The sequence below is a fragment of the Dermacentor albipictus genome, chromosome 9 (assembly GCF_038994185.2).
Source record: "Dermacentor albipictus isolate Rhodes 1998 colony chromosome 9, USDA_Dalb.pri_finalv2, whole genome shotgun sequence".
NCBI lineage: Eukaryota > Metazoa > Arthropoda > Arachnida > Ixodida > Ixodidae > Dermacentor > Dermacentor albipictus.
In genome coordinates this window covers 105,771,219-105,793,662 of record NC_091829.1, presented here as the reverse complement: position 1 = coordinate 105,793,662, position 22,444 = coordinate 105,771,219, and the positions used below count along the sequence as shown (strand labels likewise).

Here is a 22,444-nt window from a genome sequence, read left to right as displayed (position 1 = left end):
GATGCATGTCTTTCTTTCGCATTGAAGTTCCCAATACACTCTAGTCTTACGTAAAAATACACAGCTCAGTGCAATGCATGTATGGTATACGTAAGGCTGCTTTGTTCTTTAAATTTAACGAATCAACGAGAAGCAGCGACTTCCGTTTTTGTAAACCTTACCCTACTTCCTAACCATTCCTTGATCAAACGTGTATAAAATGAATCTGTGGTTGTTGTATTCTTTCACAGGTAGACATCGGTGACGGTGTATACGTTGAAAAGGGCATGCTGAAGAGGCTGTGCCTGGATGCTAACAACTCAGGCCTTCACTTCGCGGAGGGCCTCCTTAAAGCTCCTTTTTCAATAGAAGACGTTGAAGGGAGGTCCTTCTTTAGGCGTCTGTCAAATGCCTTCCTTAGAAGGATTTGTTGGATTCCAAAAAGGTCAACACCATAGTAGGTATGTGTGTCACAAAGAAGCATCTTAATATTCTTTGTGCAGTTTTCAACAAAACTCCTTTCATGGCAATTTCAGTGCCATCTTAGGTTATACTACTTTCTTTCCTGCTAAAATAGCTATTAACCTGATTATAATAGCATATTATAATTCAAGCTTTGCCACCATAACTAGAGAATTGTCAATACTGTTGGCATATGTATTTTTGTGATAGAGGCACTGGTCATATGAATGCACTGATAATATAATATCCTGTCTTGTGGAAAGCTAACATGTTTAGTAACAAGCTCACTTTGACAATGTCTGCCTGCACAGCAAAGGCATTTTCTAATCTTGCTGTAGAACGTCCGTAATGCCTGTTCAACTGCTTACATGTTGCTTGTATCATTTCGTGGTTCTGAAGTGCAACACAAAAGTCAACTCTTCTATGTACCTGTGCCCAAGCAAAGCTGCAGCACAGTTATGACTGGCACCTTGCCTTTCCTAAGATAATTCACACATGAAACTTCCATGTACTGGTCACAATACGAATATCGAAGTTCATTAAACTGAAGTTGATTTACAGCTTTTGTTTGTAGATGACAATTGGTATGATAGAGTTTATGTCTCGTGCATCTGTTGGTGTTACGCACATCCATCACGCTCCCAGCTTTAATGCACTAATTCATTCATTTCATGCATTTTTAGGACTTTGCACAAAACAGGTGGAGATGTTTAGGGCTCACAGGGTTGAAAGCTTGTCTCTTGTGCACTTCCTTTTTAAGAAACAGATGCATGGTGTGTTGCAATGCCACTGTAGCAAAACTAATATATTGCCTTTTTTCTTCTCTTTTCTAGACTACACAACGCAACATTTCAGCCTACTTCCAGGGCAGCTGGAGAACTCGTCCTCCTTACTCACCTGGGGATATTAAATGGATGTGTTCAAGCACAAATGGAAACCTGTCTTCTGTTGCATGCCACACCTAGCCACTTGGCAATCACTATTCGCCACAGACAGATAGTTGACAGGATGTTACTAGCAAGTCGTTAGGATATATAAAGGTGGTTAATAAATAGTCGCTGCACAGTTTTTAGGAAGCAAATAAAAATTTTATTCAGAGATAATCAAAGCTTATTTTTGCAATATATAATTGCAAAAGTAATTACCTCTGAATAAAATTTTTATGTACTTCCTACAAACTGTGACACGACTATTTATTAACCACCTTTATGCATCCTAACGACTTTCTAGTAACATCCTGTCAACTATCTGTGGCGAATATTCGATAGGATGTTACTAGCAAGTTGTTAGGATGTATAAAGGTGGTCAATAAATAGTCGCTTCACAGTTGATACTTTCTAACGACATAAGATAATAAGCTGTCGGTAAGAATTCTATCGACATTTTATATCTATACTTTCAATTAAATATCTGTGGCCAATAGTCGGTAGGAGGTTACTAGGAAGTTGTTACGGTGTCTAAAGACGGTTTATAGAATGTCGCTAGGTTCTAGTAACATTTGTCTAAAGATTGTTTATAAAACGTTACTAAAATTTTTTGTATGGGTGAATCGTGACCTTCTTGTTTTCCATAGCCATTTTGCTTCTACCTACCACTTACGTTCTGCCGAGTCAAACTGGTCTCTCTTCAAGTCAGAAATACTGCGTTTGATTCGACTTTACACCCCTACCATCAGCATAACACAGCGAAAACGTTCTCCGCGGTTTAATGTTACCCTAAAGCGTTTAAATAATAAGAAAAAGTTCCTTTTTTGATCTGCCAAGTTATCTAACACCAAATGTGTCTGGAACAAACACCACACCACTGCCAAGCAATATCCCGATCTCGCTACCCAAACTAAGCTCCGGTTTTTTTGCACTACCCTCCCTGAATTGCTACAAAGCAACCCTAAGCGCTTCTGGAAAACAATCATTCCTGATGTTGATACTACTATTTCTCTCATTGACAGCACTGGCTCAGCAGTAGGCGTATCCAACGTACCCCATGTCCTGAACCATGCATTCTCTTCAGTTTTACTAATGAAACAACTCGATTTCACTGATCCTGCGCCTCTGCCGCATCCACCAATGGACGGCATCACTTTCAAAGCACATGGTATTGTTAATATTATCGACTCGCTAAAATTTTCATCTTCCTGCGGTATCGATGGAATTAATTCCAAAGTCTTAAAGAATACTAAACATGTTTGCAGTGTTATTTTTTTCCTCATTTTTCAACAGTCGCTTGATACAAGCTCAGTTCCACATGACTGGCGAATTGGGAAGGTCATTCCAGTTTTCAAGAAAGGTTACCGATCATCCCCATGTAATTACCGACCCATTTCGCTAACCAGTGTATGCTCTAAGATCATGGAACACGTCCTTTACTCTAATGTTGCCACATTTCTAACATCGGTCAACTTCTTTCATCCAAACCAACATGGATTCCGGAAAGACCACTCGTGCGAAACCCAATTAGCTTTGTTCGTGCATGACATTCATTCCTATCTTGACCGCAATATCACAACTGATGCGCGATTTCTAGATTTCGAGAAAGCTTTCTATAAAGTACCCCATTCCCGCCTTTTACTTAAAATGTCTCTGTTAAACATTCATCCTAGTGTCTTGAACTGGATTCGAAGCTTTTTAATTGACCGCATGCAATTTGTTTCCGCTAATGGCTTCTCATCATCCTACTCACACGTTCTTTCAGGAGTACCTCAAGGCACAGTTCTTGGCCCCTTGCTCTTTCTAATATACATTAACGATTTGCCTTCCACAGTGACATCTAGTATCCGCCTTTTCGCGGATGATTGCGTACTCTACCGCCCCATAGCTAACGCCGAGGATGCTTACATCCTCCAAAACGACGTGAATAACATACAGCAGTGGTGCACTAGGTGGCTAATGTCCCTAAATACTACAAAGACCGTAAAAATTTCTTTTCACCGCCGCCGAAATTATACTCCGCCTACTTATAAAATTACCGATAATGCCATTATTTCCACTAACTCTTTTAAGTATCTTGGCATTAACCTTGCTAGTGACTTATCATGGTCTTGCCACATTAACCACATAATAAATTCATCTAATCGAGCATTTGGGTATCTCCATCGTAACCTTGCGCATGACAGCTTCGTCCTTAAAATTACTAGCCTATAAAACATTGGTGGGACCTAAACTTGAATACGCTTGCGCAATATTTCACCCCCATCAGTCTAACCTTATCTCAGCCCTCGAATCTGTTCAAAATCATGCCACTCGCTTTATTCTTTCAAAATACTTGCGATACTCTAGCATATTCACCCTGAAGTTGCAACTACAACTTCCTTCTCTCGCTTCCCGTCGCCGAATTTCACGTCTCTGCCTTTATCACAGGTTTTGCCATTATTCGCCCCGTGACAGCAAGCTCATCCTACCAGTACGTCATCCTACTAGTACCTGTGCGGGGTGCACAGGCCATCCAAACAGCATCATCCCGCAGCGTTCCCGAACAAATACATTTCGGAAATAATTTTTAGTCCACACAGCTCGCGACTGGAATGACCTTCCCTGCGACTTAGCACTAATCCCTGATCCAGCCCATTTCAAGACTACCATCGAGGAAGCCATGTCCTCATCATGATTCTCATGTAACATTCATTGTTAACCGCCGTTCTTGCTCCCACCCCTCATGTAATGTCCCGCCAGGGACCCTTGAGGTTGAAATAAATAAATAAACTAATGTTTTATTGAATAAAGGTTCATATACAAATGCATTGATTCAAGTCGGTGGATACGCAGGAATCGTTTGTGAACAGCACATGAACTCACGAGCAGGTGGCTTTGCCATATATGCTGAAGAGAAAACGTATGTACCTTGACTCCCAAGAGAATAGTGCAGTGGACTCCGGCGATGTGTGTGCCGTATAAACGAAAAACGGCTTTGTAATATACGGTGTGTATATATATCCAGACACACCCAAGTGTGACATCGATAAGTTCATGACTACGCACTGTGCATGGGTTAGCTGTGGTCGTACTACTCCTGTGATCACCATTGGAGACTTCAATGTGGGCAATTGAAAACCAGACAATAGTTCAGCAAGTTTGTTCAAGAAGAGTTTGGTTTTACGTGGCACACCAATCCAAAGCGCCCCGTCATGCAACAAGAGTCGTGTATAGATTTACCTTTGGCCAACATTCCGTCTAAGTTTGTAACCCAACTAGTCCGTGAATCTCACAGTAATCACAAAGCTATCGTGACTACCATTACCAAATGAGGAAAATAAATACATGTCCCCTTGTCTAACCCTGTGTGGTGTGCTACAGCTTAGCTGGTCATCCACCTTCACATAGTCGATTGGCTCCTAAATGTTTTCCTTTATGTGCTGACTTCGCTCCCAGAAGGACATAATGCTATAAGGGCAGTAACAGTCGTTCTTGTCACTGTGGATATAAATATGGGTTTAAATCAACTATACATCCACGCCGTGGTTTCTTAGTGGCTATGGGGTTGGGGCCGCTAAGCATGAAGTCACGGGATTAAATCCTAGCCCCTGGGGCTGCATTTTTATGGGGGCCGAATGCATAAACACCTGTGTCCTTAGATTTTGATGCACGTTAAAGAACCCCAGGTTATCGAAAATAGGCCGTAGTCTCCAACTAAGGCGTGCCTCATAATCAGTCGGGCTTTTGCATGTAAAAACCCAAACATTTTATCCCATTTGTCCCTGAAGGTAGATGCAAGGATGAAAATGCTCCCACCTTCATACACGCGTTTACACACAAACACCACATACACCACTTTCTCACTCTCTCTCTCTCTCTCACACACATACATACAAAGACGCACAGATCACACGTTCGCGCCTGTACACATATACACACGCCGATGAATATAAGCCCGAACAAAAATGTGTGCACGCATACACAATGAAACGCGCGCATGCTCGCAATCGCATACATGCACTCTTGCGCACGCTGGTTCAAGTAGGTAGGCACAAGAACGCGTGCGCACACAAACTCAAGTACACACGCACGCGCTTTCAAGATGTGCACACGCTGTTAGATATGGCGCCATTTCCTGAGGCTACTTCGAGTTCCCCAAACCACTTCGAATCGCAGCACAGATAACTGAGGAATGCAGAAGCAGGGGTGCCACATTCCTTAGGCAGGACACTTGCAAAGAAGTTCGTACGCCGCCGGGATTAGAAGGGGCCTTCGGACAATAGAGCCCAATCGTCACCCCTCTTCGCCTTTGAAGAAGGCATTTGCCACCATTTCGGAGCCGTACCACCGGGAGCAGGTGGGCCCTCGTACAATGGTGCATGAGCGCCCCCCTCCTTCTCCTCCTTTGAAGAAGCGCATTGCCAGTCTGCGAGGCAAGACCGCAGGGGGATCAAGTGATCAAGCAAGGGGGCCCAAGCGGCGACTCTCTTCGCCGGGTATGACACCATCGCACGGGCGCCTACCATTGGCTGAAAGTGGCGTCGTCTGAGCGGACTCTCCCAGTGGCCAAACATGACGCGACTTGCAGTTCTCGAAGGGTTTATAAGAAGCATTCCAGAGAGACCAGAGCATTCCCTGATTCCCTGATTGACCTCTCTCGAACTTCTTGCCGCGGGCCGCAGCGTCCGAGTTGCTGTCGGCCCGTAATGACTGTACGACTGTTAATTGACTAACCTCTCTGTATATAATGTAGAATAAATCTCCCAAGTTTTGCTTTCATCCCGAAGTCCGTCCTTCAACCCTTACATCTGGTTGGCAGCGGTGAGATCGCCTTCGAATGCATCAGCTCGTGGCAGCGCTACAGATCAACCTTCGTCGAGAGAGATACTAATGAACCGGGAAGAGCGAAGAAGAGAGAGCCTTCGTCGAAAGAGGTCCGAAGAAACTGGGAGTAGCGAAGAAGAGCGAACCTTCGACCCAGGGAGTCCGGAGGAACCGGGAACAGCGGACAAATGAACCGGATGGCAGGGTGCTGCAACCGTAAGTGAGCGCGTGGTTTTTTCCTTTTGATTCGCCAGACTCAAATGTTGTGTGTTCATTTTGATAGTTCTGGGAATCGGGAGTTTGTTGCATTGTGTGTTTGCACAAATTAATAAGGAAACAGTTCTAACCACCTGTCGGGGCAGCTGCCATGGATCTTACAAGGTTGACGAGGTTAGACTTGTTGTTGGTGTGCGACGATTTGGGAGTTGAGGCGGACGAACGGATAGAAACGCCAGCTATCATAAAGGCGAATAACGATAGTGGCAATGATGGCAAAAGCATTGAGCTTGCTTGGGAGGTGATACAGGAGCCACGGGAGCGTGAGCGTCGTGAACGTTTGCGGGAGCGTCGTGAACTTAGGAGTGAGCGTAAGCGTGACGAACGCGAGAATGAACGGAAGCATGAGCTTCAAGAACTTACTCTTAGGTGTGAGCGTCACGAACGTGAGAATGAACGCGAACGTGAGCGTGAGCAAAAGTATGAGAGAGAGAAGGCAGCACTGATCAAAGAGATACAGTATTGTGATCAGTTATTGGCACAGAGACAACGGCTGTCTGAGAATCCTGTAGGAAGAACAGAGCGAAAGAATGAGGAAGTGTCTAGCAGATTTTCGCCAAAAGCCGACGAGAAGAGTAGTGCCTGTGAGATTGGCTGCCGAGTCATAAGTGAAGGGAAAAGGCTAGCTGCTAACGATGCCTTAGTGGCAACAGAGGCCGTTAAAGGCCGCAGTGAGAGCGACGAGGTGCTGTGCCAACAGATGACTGTGGAGACAGCTAGGCCAGCTGCAAACAAATTGGCTCAGTTACCGCGCGTGTGCGTCGCTGGTAATGTTAGCGAGGTTGCTAGCGAAGAAAAGGGTACTGCTGACCCGACAGAAGCGAGTACCCATGTAGAGCCAGATGTGCGTGCAGAAGTGAAGCGCGAACTGGACGATGCAGTTGAGGGTAATTCTCAGGATTGCGAGCTGCGTAGCTCAAGAGAATACAACTGCATTGTTCAGGGATCGGTGCGGCTCTCCGCCAGTCTAGATAGCCTAGATAGGGATCATTCAATTGTTAATCATTCGGACTGTGCGCGTGAGACAGCGATCGATACCGACGGACTGTGTGTCGATGCACAGCGTGAGCTGGACAATGCAGTAGAGGGCAGTTCGCAAAAGTGCGAGTTGTCTAACTCGAGTAAAGCCTGCTGCATTGTGCCAGAGTCGGTTGAGCTGTCCGCCAGTCGAGGCAGAGAGAGTGTTGATTTAAATGTAAATCACTCAGACTGTGCGGGTAGGAGACCGATCCGGGCCGACGAAGTGTGTACCGGCCAGTACGAGGCACGAGAAGGCGACATGAAAGCGAGTGCAAAGAGAAAGCGCCGTAAAAAGAAGCGCGGTAAAGACCGAAAGACGGTAACTAAGGTAGCGCCGCCAAAAATGGCGAGAAACCCAAAAGGGCAGGGCGCGAGGAAAAAGGTGTGGTCGTCAAGGACGATGTTGACGAATCCAAAACGTTCGAGCCACAGGTCAAAGGGGGACCGCGAAGCATGTTCTCCACGGACGCGGACAAAGGGCACGGGGCAGTTAATCTCCTCGTCGTTCCGTAGTTCTTTTGAAAGCTCAGCGCGCAGTTCGAAGAAACGCAAGGTGGCAGGACGAGACCAGGTGGGGAGTAGCGATGCGGTCGGTCGAGTTTGTGAGAAAAGTGGGGCGCCAAGACGCAAATTGGCAGGGGACTGTAACGTCTTGAAGGAGCTGATAGTGAGTCAGCCCATTTGTTGTTCCTCCGTAGCCAGAGTAGCTTTGAAACCGCGACCACCCCGGGTTCGACTCAAAGTATGAGTAAGACGTGAGCGTTTGGAAAGGGAGGCCAAGAGGCCTTACGTAGAAATGAAGCGTGTTGTTTTTTATTTTTGAGCATCGGAAAGGTTTCGCGATTTGAGACTAGGATTTCTTTCAAGGTGTAAGGTATGAGCTTTGTTTATCTTTTGGTTTGAGAAAGCCCCGATATTTGAAAGACGCGTTTGTGTAAACATGTAGTCTCGCGAGATGTTCATTATTAAGTATATAGGCTTTCTTTTTTTTTGTGCGTGTAAGTAACCTGAGTGTCAGGGTTATCGTTGAGAGGCCTATCGTAACGCGCGTGTGTGTTATTTAGCCTTCTTTCTTTTTAAGTGTTTTTGAATTTTCTAAGGTTAAGTGCGTAGGTTTTCAGTGAGTGCATGATTTGCACTGAGAAGCGTTCTTAGTTCCATTAGCGCATGTCCTGTGTGGACGGAAGGAAGCAGATTTATGACTGGGTTGCTCGTGTGTGTTGAGGGCAGCCGTATTCTGACTTCTCTGATAAGTATGCGCGGAACGAGTTATTAAAAGACGCATTAGTTTTAAGGGTTCCGCGGAGTGTGTAAGTCCCGCAAGTTTAATTGTTCGTTTATGTCACGTGTCCTGTAGGACTTTCAGGGAAGAAACGTGAGTAAGCGTAAATGAAAAGTTTGCCTACAACGCAAGTACGCGTTTTGTTTAGTGACCACAAGGCTAGTGCGCTTGTGATTACGTACTTGTGAGGTTGACCAGATTGTTCAGTGGCACCGGCACGTGCGATAAGTACGCCACTGCGATAGATTGAAAACATGCTGTTCGTTTAGTTAGGCCACTTAAGTTCAGTTCGGCTGTTTTCATTTGTTGTTTGCATCATCAACGACCCATTTGTTTTGCAACAACAATAGTACTCTGGTCTTGTCGGCAATCGAGGAGAAATGGATAGCTGTTTGAAAGGGTGGTTGAAACTGTTTTGTCAAAATTGGGGAAATAAAAGATCAGGGTTCATTTTGACTCAGTAATAGCCTGGCGAGTCAGGGGTGAAGAGCCTGCGCTTACACGTGGGGCAGCGCTGTGTTCTTTTGTTTGTTTGACGTTTGTTCTCCTGGGTCCAGGATCCCGAAGTTCGTCAAACGAGGCTCGACACCAATACCCTGCAGGTTCTTTCAGCGTTCCTCATGGCCAGCGAATTGAGTTCACCGGCCATTCAGAACAACCGGGGAGAGGACGAGCTAGCTGTTAGATATGGCGCCGTTTCCTAGGCTACTTCGAGTTCCCCAAACCACTTCGAATCGCAGCACAGCTAATTGAGGAATGCAGAAGCAGGGGTGCCACATTCCTGAGGCAGGACACTTGTAAACAAGTTCGTACGCCGCCGGGATTAGAAGGGGCCTTCGGACAATAGAGCCCAATCGTCACCCCTCTTCGCCTTTGAAGAAGGCATTTGCCACCATTGCGGAGCCGTACCACCGGGAGCAGGTGGGCCCTCGTGGAATGGTGCATGAGCGGCCCCCCTCCTTCTCCTCCTTTGAAGAAGCGCATTGCCAGTCTGCGAGGCAAGTCCGCAGGGGGATCAAGTGATCAAGCAAGGGGGCCCAAGGGGCGACTCTCTTCGCCGGGTATGACACCATCGCACGGGCGCCTACCATTGGCTGAAAGTGGCGTCATCTGAGCGGACTCTCCCATTGGCCAAACATGACGCGACTTCCAGTCCTCGAAGGGTTTATAAGAAGCATTCCAGAGAACCCAGAGCATTCCCTGATTCCCTGATTGACCTCTCTCGAACTTCTAGCCGCGGGCCGCAGCGTCCGAGTTGCTGCCGGCCCGTAATGACTGTACGACTGTTAATTGACTCACCTCTCTGTATATAATGTAGAATAAATCCCCCAAGTTTGGTTTTCATCCCGGAGTCCGTCCTCCAACCCTTACAACGCATATACACTCCGTCTATGCCCCTGCTGCCTCCCAGAACCCTGTGCGTGCAAACAGAGCGAATGACACACCCTCCGCAATTGCCGTTCCGACGTCAGCTGTAATTAATCGCTCTATTGAATAAATTTGGCACTTCTTGAAGCCAATGCGGCTAGTTTTTACCTACACTGACTGGACAAATGTAGGTAATGCAGGAAGTCGCCATTTGTTAACTTAGTGTAGAGGCGTAGCTCCATCTACCAGCACGAAGCCATTTTTATAGCTGTAGCGTATCATGAAAACTGCACTCTCTATACTGCGGTTTCGATGAGTGTAGGCAGCAGACGTCAAACAAAAAAACTGGCACCGCAAACGCATGGCGCCGTTTTGTGTGACACTGTCGGCGCGGGTTAGCCACGATAGCGATTGTTCGCTGTGAAAATATTAGTGAAGTGCTTTCGCGAGCATGTGTCACAGAGAAATGTGAGCTACTCTTCCAATGAAGACCAAAGCGGCCCCTATCGGCATACTCAGCGCTTTATAGAAACGCCCAACGTCACCGGCCTCATTTGGGTGCGGCACCGTTGCCAGAAGGTGGCACACACCCATCCTATTTCCCCCCCCCCCCTTCGCTACACCTGGGAAATACCAGGTGCTTATAACCTGGAGAAGCATGTCGGTAATCAGTTCATTCTGATCGTCTTCTCCTGTCTACGTCCTGGCCTACTTGCTATGTGTGGTCAAGCTTCCACCATCGCCCGCTACCCTGCGCGAACAAGTTAGCCTGCAGTTACCATCCTCGTACCAACGGCTTGACTGAGCGCTCTCATCGCACGCTCTCCGACATGATAGGCGCGTACATTCAATCGGACCACATCAACTGGGAAGCAATTTTGCCATTCGCGACTTTTAGGTATAATACTTTCGTGCGACGCGCAAGTGGTTACTCGTCATTCTTCCTTGTATAAGAAGCCAACAAACATTGACACCAAGGACAACATAGGGGAAATTACTTGTGTTTAATAAACGAAATGAAGAAACGAAGAATTAATGGAAATTAAAGTGGATGAAAAAACAACTTGCCGCAGGTGGGAACCGAACCCACAGCCTTCGCATTTCGCTTAATTTGGTAGAGCATCGCACGCGAAATGCGAAGGCTGTGGGTTCGGTTCCCAGCTGCGGCAAGTTGTTTTTTCATCCACTTTAATTTCCATTAATTCTTCGTTTCTATTAAACACAAGTAATTTCCTCTATGTTGTCCTTGGTGTATGTGTTTGTTGGCTTCTTATAATATTACTAATAAAATCGGGACCCTTGGTTAACCCCCTTTCTTCTCGTTTATCACATAACGAGGATGTCGAATCCGGCTACATTGATGCCTTCAGGTAGCATATGTGGGTTTATGGACCAGTTGCCTTCACCCAAAAAGATCACGTTCTCGTGACGCCTGCGGCAAAAAGGAAGTCCCACGTCCGCCGCCAAGGTCTGTGTGTGGTGGCGCTGGCTAACACTCCCAGGGTTCTACTAGGACACATAAATACCCAAGAAAGTGGACGGGAAAACAGCGCCGCGGTAGCTCAATTGGTAGAGCATCGCACGCCAAATGCGAAGGCTGTGGGTTCGGTTCCCACCTGCGGCAAGTTGTTTTTTCATCCACTTTAATTTCGATTAATTCTTCATTTCTTTATTTCATTTATTAAACACAAGTAATTTCCCCTATGTTGTCCTTGGTGTCAATGTTTGTTGGCTTCTTATAATATTACTTATAAAATCGGGACCCTCGGTTAACCCCCTTTCTTCTCGTTCCTTGTATAAGGCCATTTGCCCTCTTATTTTCTTCACGTATCCTTCATTGTTTCACCATCTTTCATTCCAGCAGCATGCTCTTGTGAACAATATAGATCCCGCCTCCTGCAATGTCACCAGCTTACCCGCATCAACACTGAAGCAAGGCTACAGGACCGCAAGAACCTCTATGACGCATCTCATCGCGCACTCTTCTTCCACCCTGGCGACGAAGTGCTCCTCCGAACACCAGTTCGCACTCCTGGCTTGTGCGACTAGTTTCAGTTTCGGTTCGTAGGCCCATACACTGTTTTGGAGCAGGCTTCTCACGTAAATTATCGCGCTGCACCTCTTGTTCCAACTTACCTCCGCTGTCGCGCGGCCAAAAGTGTCCACGTTTCTCATATAAAGCCTTTCACAAGGCGTTCTTTGTTTCTTTATGTTACGGGGAAATTAGTGCGGACATTTCTTAGACACATCATTGTCTGCACATGATCATCATTACATTGTTTTCTACGGCTCGAACCCCTGTGTGAACTCATCTTGACATAGATCAGCGCCTTGAATGTGATCGGTCCGCCACGCCTTCGGGGAGTACTAAAGGTCGTGCTAACGGCGACGTCATAATATTGCTTGGACGCTGAAAATGAAGTTTACTCATTGCAGGCAACAGCTTCGACGGACGGCGAAGGACAACATCGCCAACTGAAACGTCTATTAGAATGAGACCCTAACCGTTGATACTGCAATAGGTGTAGATGGCTTCTGCGCCAAAATTATTTCCGTATGAGGAAGTCGGCGGCCAGTCAAAGGAATCTGTGGCACCTTGCGTGCAGAATATTTATAATGTTTTCTTTTTATTGTACCGAAGCAACCGCATTTTCTTGCACGCCGAGTTGAAGTCTCGACAGGGCGGCATTAGAATCGTTCGCCTAAATAGTGCTTTGTAACACCATAGATGACCGATTACTTTTTTTTTGTTATGTATAGTGTGGGCAATTTACAGTTGCAGATTTATAGAGCCAGCTGAATTTGTGAGAAATAGCTTAGATCGAATCAGTGATTTCCCTACACGCCCTTTAAGGGTTTGTGCACACACACCCTTGTTTTCGTGACGAATATTATTTACACAAGACAGATAATTTCTTTTAATAGCGCCTGAAGAAAAGCATGTACTTGAAGGGACACTTAGTGTATAGCCTTCCTTGTTGTGGTAGAAAACACGATTTGCGCACAGTTAGAAGGAAGTGCACAGGTGGTCACAGTCTTGTTCATATTTCATTTACTAGCTCAGGAAAGGCAGGGGGAAAGCGGGAGATGGAAATTCAAGACGATGAGCAAAACGAGAACAAGATCGAAGCGGGAGCCAATGTTCCGACAAGAGGACTTGTCTTTTTCAAGGCGACATATGATTTTATCTTCGCAGTATATGTAGGTAGGGTTCTTCTGAAGGGGAGAGCGGGTAAGGTGGGTGGATGCGGCAAAGAGGGAAAGTGTGTTATTAGCGAGGGCTTAGAATTGAGAATAAAGGAGTACTGCGGAAATAATAATAAATAAAATTTAAAAATGGAAAGAAAGTAAAAAAAGGCACTAAGCAACCAAACTAAGTCTTGTTGCCCATAGCTCGAAATTCAGCCTAGCGAAGAGATTCTAAAGCTCCCTTTGTAACGTTTATGCTTATTGGTTGCAATGCCTTGAACTAATGGACGAGGTATGATTCTCTGCATTTTCTTTCGTAGTTTGGTTGCTTAGTGGCTTTCCCTCCCTTTATTTTCGTTTTTCCTTTTATTTATTTATTCAATTTTAGTATTTTATTTGATAATTTTTTTCAAGAGCGATGGTTTCTGCCGCTCGTTCTGTTATCTCTTTCAGGGACACGATAGCCCATGACCACAAGCGAAACAGGTAGTAGAGGGGTGCTGTGGATGCAGTTGACACGCTGGCTGACACACCGCCGTTGACACGCGACTGATAGACTGCCGTGTCACCGGCCTTGTGCACAGCAGTCCTTGATTTTGAATTCTACATCCGCGCCGCTAACAGAATTTCGCTGAATGCCGCACCCACCCGCTTTAGCCGCTCTTCCCTTTGAAGAACCCTACCTATATACACTGGGGCGAAGAAAGCATATGGTGCCTTGAAAAAGACAAGTCCACTTGAGGAGTTTTTTTTGCGAAATGAGCCAAATCCACAAACCGAAACTAGGTCAGATAAAACGGTAATGACAAGAACTAGGCAACTTTCTCATAGGAAACCCGTTGCAACGAAATGGGTCAAATAACACCAGGCGAACGTGTTCGCAGATCGTATTTCGTATCGAAATTGAGCCAGATCCAGCTGTTGCACGGATCAAAATGAGCCAAATCCATTTGCCCAATAGGAGAGCGCTTTTGGCCTGACGTCATGTAGCCATGGCAGCCTCTTTGTCAGTTCCCGCCAAGGAGTTGGTTCCCGCCTGACAGCTCAGAATGTTTCGTTCGTGTTTTCGCGAGTTCTTCGCTTTTCTGATATCGTTGTTCATGGATTCGGATGGCAATGAAGAGATCGGCGAAAATCTATACTTAGACGTCGACGACGAAGTGAAAAGAAGCCGCATCACCACTGTAAAAGCAAGAATGCGCCGTTGCCAAAATGAAAATGCAGTGCTCTGCTACCAATGTTATTATAGCTTTTCTCTCAAGATTACATGATGCCATTCTAGAATGCCAATTTTAATATAGTTTTCATAGCAATACCGCCTAAAATCCAGCGTTTCAATTCAATAGGAGCCAAATCCAAAGTTCTCACCTTAATATTGGGCATATTTTCCGCATAATTTTTCATTACTTGTGGTCGTAAACTTGCCCTAGCTGACATGTAAAGCATATCATATAATAGCTTTGATAGTGTTGCATTTAGGTCCGGTAACAAATTTTTGCTTTCTTCTCAACTTCTGTTTACGTGGATTTGACCCATTTCGAAAAAAAAACTCCTCACTTGTCGAAACGTTGGCTCCCGCTTTCACCTTGTTCTCGTTCTGCTCACCTACTAGTTTAGCCATTGATTTAATGGTAGGAATGTGCAAAGTGTCTGTGCTTGCACTTTATGAACCGGTTCTGGTGTGTTGCAGCCGTAAATTTATATCTAGATGGTGTCAGTGTTATGCAAGTCGTCGTGGCGGATATCAAAGCTCAGATTACATCTTCCGTATGTGTGCACACGTTGAGAATAGATTCAGCTTCTTGGTGTTATTGTAGAGGAAACATGTTATGTGTTATTTGTTATTCAGTTTTATCTGTTCATAAATGTGACCTTAGTCCTTGTTTAAGATAAGTAGCCGTTAGCGATGTTCTTCTTGTCAGTTTTGGAATCACAAACGTTGCTACTGCTACAGACACATCGATGGCAGGAATAAAAAAAATCACCATAAGTTTTCCTCTGAACTTCTGCACATAATGGAGGCCACATTAAGGTTAAACCCCTTCTGCTTCTGTACTCTTCCTTTTCTAGTCCATACTTAAGTAAGGCTTCGAGGAACAGCCATCATAAACAGCAAAATAAAATATTGAGCTCAAAGCATTTGATGTCACGAAAGCTGTTATTGCTCCGCCCGTCAAGCAATTTGCTGAAGCCTTAGTTGGGTCTACGTTCAAGATGACGTAGCCGTCGAAAGCGCCTTTGTAGATCTTGTGCTACTGGATGCTGAACCAACGCTGGATGCTGAACCAGCAGCCACAACACGGAGGCTTCCTTGTTCTTTGGCGAAGTTCAAGAAGATGTCCTGCAGGGTGTTCTCCCCCACGAGGACATGTTCGAGGGGGTAGTTTTTCTGGAGTGTGCCCACCTTGGTGAACAGCTCGCTCCATGAGATTCGCTCCACCAGGTGGTAGCAAAGCACGTTCTGGACGAAAAAGAAAAACACCCACTTATGGTGAACTGCGTGTGAGCCTTAGGCGCAATAAAAGATTTAAAAATGAGCCATTGCGCATACCCCTCCCCCTTCCCTTAAAATAGACTACATGCCTCCTAAGCGCAATTGACGAGAATATTGCCTAAATCTAATGGCATCGCTTACGGGTTGCCGAGGTAACATGCTCCAAGTTAAACAAAAAAGGTGACTTATTCTTCAGGAATGTTACCAAATGCACGTTGCTAAAAGTCTTGTTCAGAACACTTCAGCGAACGTTTTGGTCCCTTACATCTAATTAACTAAAGCAACGAAAGGTTTTATTGTTATTCTAAATGTCAAAATGGTTATCATTGGTAGAAGAGGAGGATAGGGGATGCCAAAATACAATTTTTCCAGCTTCGCGTGTTTATTTTGCTTTTCCATGTCTCTATCCGGCACACACGGGATAGCATTATCTAACAAAGACGTATACGCCTATTGGCATACTTCATAGAAGTGACAGAATAAAGAATACGTCAGGGGTAGCTGGTTGTTACCAGTGGCACCAGACATTGCCGTCTGAACAGATATATATCAGAAAGGTATATGTGTTCAAAGTGAAAATTTCAAGAATAAAACCACAGTACCTGGTTGTAACTAAGGAGACTGAACATACCTTCCGAACACAATCTCGACGGGTAAGCCTATCTGTTACACATGAAACACTAAACAAGAGTACCTTGTTGTTTCCAAGGACACCAAACATAACCGGCCGTATAATACCCATGCCAAAGAAACCTAGCCGCTCGAGCTGAATAATAAAACTGAGACAAATGGTTGTTACCAGGCACACCGAACGTTACTATACCAAAACATGTGCATAAGCATAATTTCCCATGTGCAAGATCGAACAATAAAGCCGAAGTGCGTGGTTGTTACCACGGAAAGTTGACGTTACCATCTGAACATGTACTTTCAGTTAAGCATATCTGTTTCAATATACACCTACATGCCCTACATCTGTCTTTACTGAAACAAGGATAAAACCGTGATACCTGGTACCAGCAACCATGAACATTGCCACCCGAACAAATACATGCCTAAGCAGTCCAGTCCATCGGCACCAATTAAAAGACTGAAGAATAAAATGGAGATAGTGGATTGTTAACAAGGGCATCCACCATTACCGCATGAACATACACATGCCAGATCAGCGCATATGTCGCGTGTGAAAGACTGAAGAGTAAAACTGAGGCTCCTGGTTGTTATCGAAGACATCCAACATTCACATGCATTAGATAAGCATATGGTTTTAGAAACAAAAGAGGAATGCCTAGTTTTAATCAGCAACACCAAACATTATCATCCGAACACATACATGCCCATGAAACGCATCGCCTCTGATTGAAAAATGCAAGAAAAAAACCGGGATTCCTGGTTTTTACCAGCCGCAGCAAACATTGCCGTCTGAACAGATGCATGCAAGGTTTGGTTCGAGTGCATGACTGAACAATGAAAGGTAAGAGAAAAATTATTAAATTATGAGATTTTATGCGCCACAAGGGCTAATAAAGAGGCACGTCGTAGAAGGGGACTCTGCAATAATTCTGAGCGCTATTGTTTCTTTAATTTGAACATAAATCTAAGTACACGGGTGTTTTTTTTTTTCAATTCGCCCCCACCGAAATGCGCCCGCCGATGCCGGGATTTGATCCCTTGACGTCGAACTCAGCTGCGCAACACCACAGTCACCATGCAACCACGGCGAGTAGCGTAAAAATTTCAGTGCCTCGTTATTACAAGGGTTATTGAATATCACCGTCGGAACAAATACATGCCAGGTGACCATATCTCTTCTCACGAAAAGATTGTAGAAAAAAAGGAAATCGGGAAGTGTTGACGATAAAGAAGAGAAGGTCGACGGGCATGGATGTTAAAATGATTCGAATAAAACATGCTGACTAGTCTATGTCGTGTTTCATTTTTATGATTTTTCACCTAATTCGTCTCTTCATCGTACCGTATTTCCCTTGCGATTGCAATGATGCGCAACGAGTCTTTGTGAGCATCCTCCCACGTAGGATACTCTCGTTGTATTATCTCGAAATCTTGGTTGCCGCGCGTCCGTGTTACGGCTGTTTCACATGCTGCGACTGGAACGACGAAAATCGGTGCTGTCGCGCGCGTCGCAATGCGATTTTCAGAGGGCTCGTTTCACATGATTGCGATTTCAACAATGCGACGGGTGCGACGCCCAGCGTTGCTTACTGCCAGGTTTCGTGGCACACGCTGCATAATTATTTTATTGTGATGAATAAAACATTTACATTTTAATATTATTAACTTCTCTTGATTAGAAGCAAATAACATGTACGTTTACTAATTTAAATACGTTAGTTAAGATTTGTCTTGGAATGCGCGACGGCAGTTTCTGTAGTTCAGTGCGACATGGGGCACTTAAAGCGCTTTGTGTTGTCTTGGTTGTCTCATCTACCTTCTATGAGCGTGTCGTTCTGCCTGCGCTACAACAATCTACAATATGACCTATCAACAAGTTCATATAGCTACCCTCACCGCGTATGTAGTATTCGGAATTCGGCTGCCACGAAGTCGTCGTGTCAGACCAACAAGATCCTCGCGCTACCCGTGCTCGGCATCAGCTTCTGCAGAAATGATGCGTGTATATTGCCCGTGATTGCGCACATATGCTGCCTGCTCCTAGCCATATTCTTACACCAAACGCAACAAGAAGCACTAACCCGAAAGCCCACGTGTGCCCCTGAAGTAAACCTAAAATTATCTGTGTGATTATGACGTGGAATGAAAATTGTGTTGTGAAACTCAACCTTAGCGTCAGCCTGGTTCGTCCATCGCTGTGCTTGCGCTGCGAATATATATATGGGAGCCCTCTCTCAATATTTGTTAAGGCGCAATACCCGACGGATCAAATGTATCGAGCAGTTACCGTCAGTTTTGCCGAAACCTGTACGTTGTAACATAGCAATCTAGAAGACACGCTTCTCGTCCACTTCTTTGTCCTGTGTGTCGCGCTGATAGTATATTCGGAAGTTCTAACAAGAAGACCATGCCAATAAGCGCTATTTATAATGCAGTATCGTACGTCCACGGCAGGTGCACTCGACGTAGAATTTTTCAGCTGTCTGCTCATCCTCGCATGCCGCTCACGGTTAGCCTGTTTCGTGGAAGGAAATATTATTATTACAATATTAATGTTATTATATATTATAGTTTCTTCACGGTAATTTATAGCAATCATTCAGACTTCTTAACCTAGTCATCATTAAGCTGTATTAAATCAACATTGTTCCGACATGCTTATGGGAGTCATTTCAAACTAGATTGCTCAGCCAGAGAAAGTACAAATGCAAGTCTCAATGTTTATTCCAATTTTGTATTGATAAACACATCATATTGGCAGAATTTTATGCCTGCTTGCATTGCCTGCAATTCAATGTTCAGAGATGGAAAACTGATTCCTTTTCTTGCTGTCGAAAGGCTGTTCCAAAGTCGATACCAAGCTATAGTTATTAATTTCGAAAGTGTTAAGCAGTGACTATATCTCTAAGCTTATCAATACGTTTTTGTTTCACGAACACAACTAAGTTTTCTTTCTCCCTCTCATTGACAGCCATGGAATGAAACTCTTCACTTTCATAAGTATCAGGATGCAAACATTCTGGAGTTTCTCCTGAGCATTTGTCTGCATCCTATACTGTGCATGTTTGTATCAAGTTCTAGTGTGGAAATTGTTGCATATTGTTACGCATGTTGTTATTGCTACGCATATTGTTATATTGCAACAAACAAATTTATTTAACTTTGTTTTCAAATCTACAATGCGGCCATGCAGTAACGACTATAATAATAAGCAAAAAAAAAACTGCAGACTAAGTGTACATGTTGGCATCTATTCGAAGTGAAGTTTTTGTCAAGTGATCAATTAAATGCTGGTAAAGTAACTGCGATATATACAATTTGTCTTATTTTCAACAATCCAACATGTCATCTTTTGCAAAGTTTGCTTATGCACCACATAGGTCACAACCTTAATGTCATGTAATCTTTATGCATTGCAGTGTTCACAAACTATACGGAAAAGCAAACGGCAGTTAATGTAGATGCACGCTGCGAGACATCAACACAGTGACGTTTGTGGAGCAAGGAATAGTGCGAGGTGTATGCAGATGAACGAATGACGTGCTTATGTACTTATTTATTTATATACCTCGCCGGCTGCAAGGTTGGAGTGTGGGAAGAAGGGCATAACATTCAGAAATAAAAACAGCAAAAAAAGCAGTGCCAATGCATTGCACGAACTAGCCCAACGTGTTTTACTGGCACAACAATGTACAATACTTAACAAACAATAACAGAAAAAATTACTGCCCATGCACCCTGTACAGATGGTAAACCAGCGAAGCTGAAATGTGCAGCCCCGTTGTTTCATCATCATCATCAGCCTGGTTACGCCCACTGCAGGGCAAAGGCCTCTCCCATATTTCTCCAACCCCGGTCATGTACTAATTGTGACCATGCCATCCCTGCAAACTTCTTAATCTCATCCGCCCACCTAACTTTCTGCCGCCCCCTGCTACGCTTCCGTTCCCTTGGAATCCAGTCCGTAACCCTTAATGACCATCGGTTATCTTCCCTCCTCATTACATGTCCTGCCCATGCCCATTTCGTTTTGTTGATTTCAACTAAGATGTCATTAACTCGCGTTTGTTCCCTCACCCAATCTGCTCTTTTCTTATCCCTTAACGTTACACCTATCATTCTTCTTTCCATAGCTCGTTGCGTCGTCCTCAATTTCAGTAGAACCCTTTTCGTAAGCCTCCAGGTTTCTGCCCCGTAGGTAAGTACGGGTAAGACACAGCTATTATAGACTTTTCTCTTGAGGGATAATGGCAACCTGCTGTTCATGATCTGAGAATGCCTGCCAAATGCACCCCAGCCCATTCTTATTCTTGTGATTATTTCCGTCTCATGATCCGGATCCGCCATCATTACCTGCCCTAAGTAGATGTATTCCCTTACCACTTCCAGTGCCTCGTTACCTATTGTAAATTGCCGTTCTCTTCCGAGACTGTTAAACATTACTTTAGTTTTCTGCAGATTTATTTTTAGACCCACTATTCTGCTTTGCCTCTCCAGGTCATTGAGCATGCATTGCAATTGGTGCCCTGAGTTACTAAGCAAGGCAATATCATCAGCGAATCGCAAGTTACTAAGGTATTCTCCATTAACTTTTATCCCCAATTCTTCCCAGTCCAGGTCTCTGAATACCTTCTGTAAACAAGCCGTGAATAGCATTGGAGAGATCGTATCTCCCTGTCTGACGCCTTTCTTTATTAGGATTTTGTTGCTTTCTTTGTGGAGGACTACGGTGGCTGTGGAGCCGCTATAGATATCTTCCAGTATTTTTTCATACGGCTCATGTACACCCTGGTTCCGTAATGCCTCCATGACTGCCGAGGTTTCGACAGAATCAAACGCTTTCTCGTAATCAATGAAAGCTATATATAAGGGTTGGTTATATACAGCACATTTCTCTATCACCTGATTGATAGTGTGAATATGATCTATTGTTGAGTAGCCTTTACGGAATCCTGCCTGGTCCTTTGCTTGACAGAAGTCTAAGGTGTTCCTGATTCTATTTGCGATTACCTTAGTGAATAGTTTGTAGGCAACGGACAGTAAGCTGATCGGTCTATAATTTTTCAAGTCTTTGGCGTCCCCTTTCTTATGAATTAGGATTATGTTAGCATTTTTCCAAGATTCCGGTACGCTCGACGTCATGAGGCATTGCGTATACAAGGTGGCCAGTTTCTCTAGAACAATCTGCCCACCATCCTTCAACAAATCTGCTGTTACCTGATCCTCCCCAGCTGCCTTGTCCCTTTGCATATCTCCCAAGGCTTTCTTTACTTCTTCCGTCGTTGCCTGTGGGATTTCGAATTCCTCTAGACTATTTTCTCTTCCATTATCGCCGTGGGTGCCACTGGTACTGTATAAATCTCTATAGAACTCCTCAGCCACTTGAACTATCTGATCCATGTTAGTAATGATATTGCCGGCATTGTCTCTTAACGCATACATCTGATTCTTGCCAATTCCTAGTGTCTTCTTCACTGTTTTTAGGCTTCCTCCGTTCCTGAGAGCATGTTCAATTCTATCCATATTATACTTCCTTATGTCAGTTGTCTTACGCTTGTTGATTAACTTCGAAAGTTCTGCCAGTTCTATTCTAGCTGTAGGGTTAGAGGTTTTCATACATTGGCGTTTCTTGATCAGATCTTTCGTCTCCTGCGATAGTTTACTGGTATCCTGCCTAACGGAGTTACCACCGACTTCCATTGTACACTCCTTAATGAGGCCCACAAGATAGTCGTTCATTGCTTCAACACTAAGGTCCTCTTCCTGAGTTAAAGCGGAATACCTGTTCTGTAGCTTGATCTGAAATTCCTCTATTTTCCCTCTTATCGCTATCTCATTGATCGGCTTCTTATGTACCAGTTTCTTCCGTTCCCTTCCCAGGTCTAGGCTAATTCGAGTTCTTACCATCCTGTGGTCACTGCAGCGCACCTTGCCGAGCACGTCCACATCTTGTATGATACCAGGGTTAGCGCAAAGTATGAAGTCTATTTCATTTCTAGTCTCGCCGTT

The 22,444-nt window shown here is 44.6% G+C and overlaps 1 protein-coding gene and 1 non-coding gene across 4 annotated transcripts in view; one reads left to right on the top strand and one right to left on the bottom strand.

The window, feature by feature from the left end:
- Positions 1-11,670: 11,670 nt before the first annotated feature.
- TRNAW-CCA (transfer RNA tryptophan (anticodon CCA)) lies at positions 11,671-11,743 on the top strand. The gene has a single exon. It is a non-coding gene; the product is annotated as a tRNA-Trp (tRNA).
- A 3,420-nt stretch (positions 11,744-15,163) lies between these two features.
- LOC135907193 (phospholipid-transporting ATPase ABCA3-like) overlaps positions 15,164-22,444 on the bottom strand; it is a 327,820-nt gene continuing 320,539 nt past the window's right edge. The window contains exon 23 of one of the 3 annotated variants that reach the window (XM_070525205.1): positions 15,164-15,769. In XM_070525205.1, coding sequence (XP_070381306.1) covers positions 15,518-15,769 — 252 coding nt within the window. In that variant the 3' untranslated portion in view covers positions 15,164-15,517. The remainder of the gene's footprint in view (positions 15,770-22,444) is intronic. The other 2 variants (XM_065438877.2, XM_070525204.1) reach the window with 2 other exon arrangements.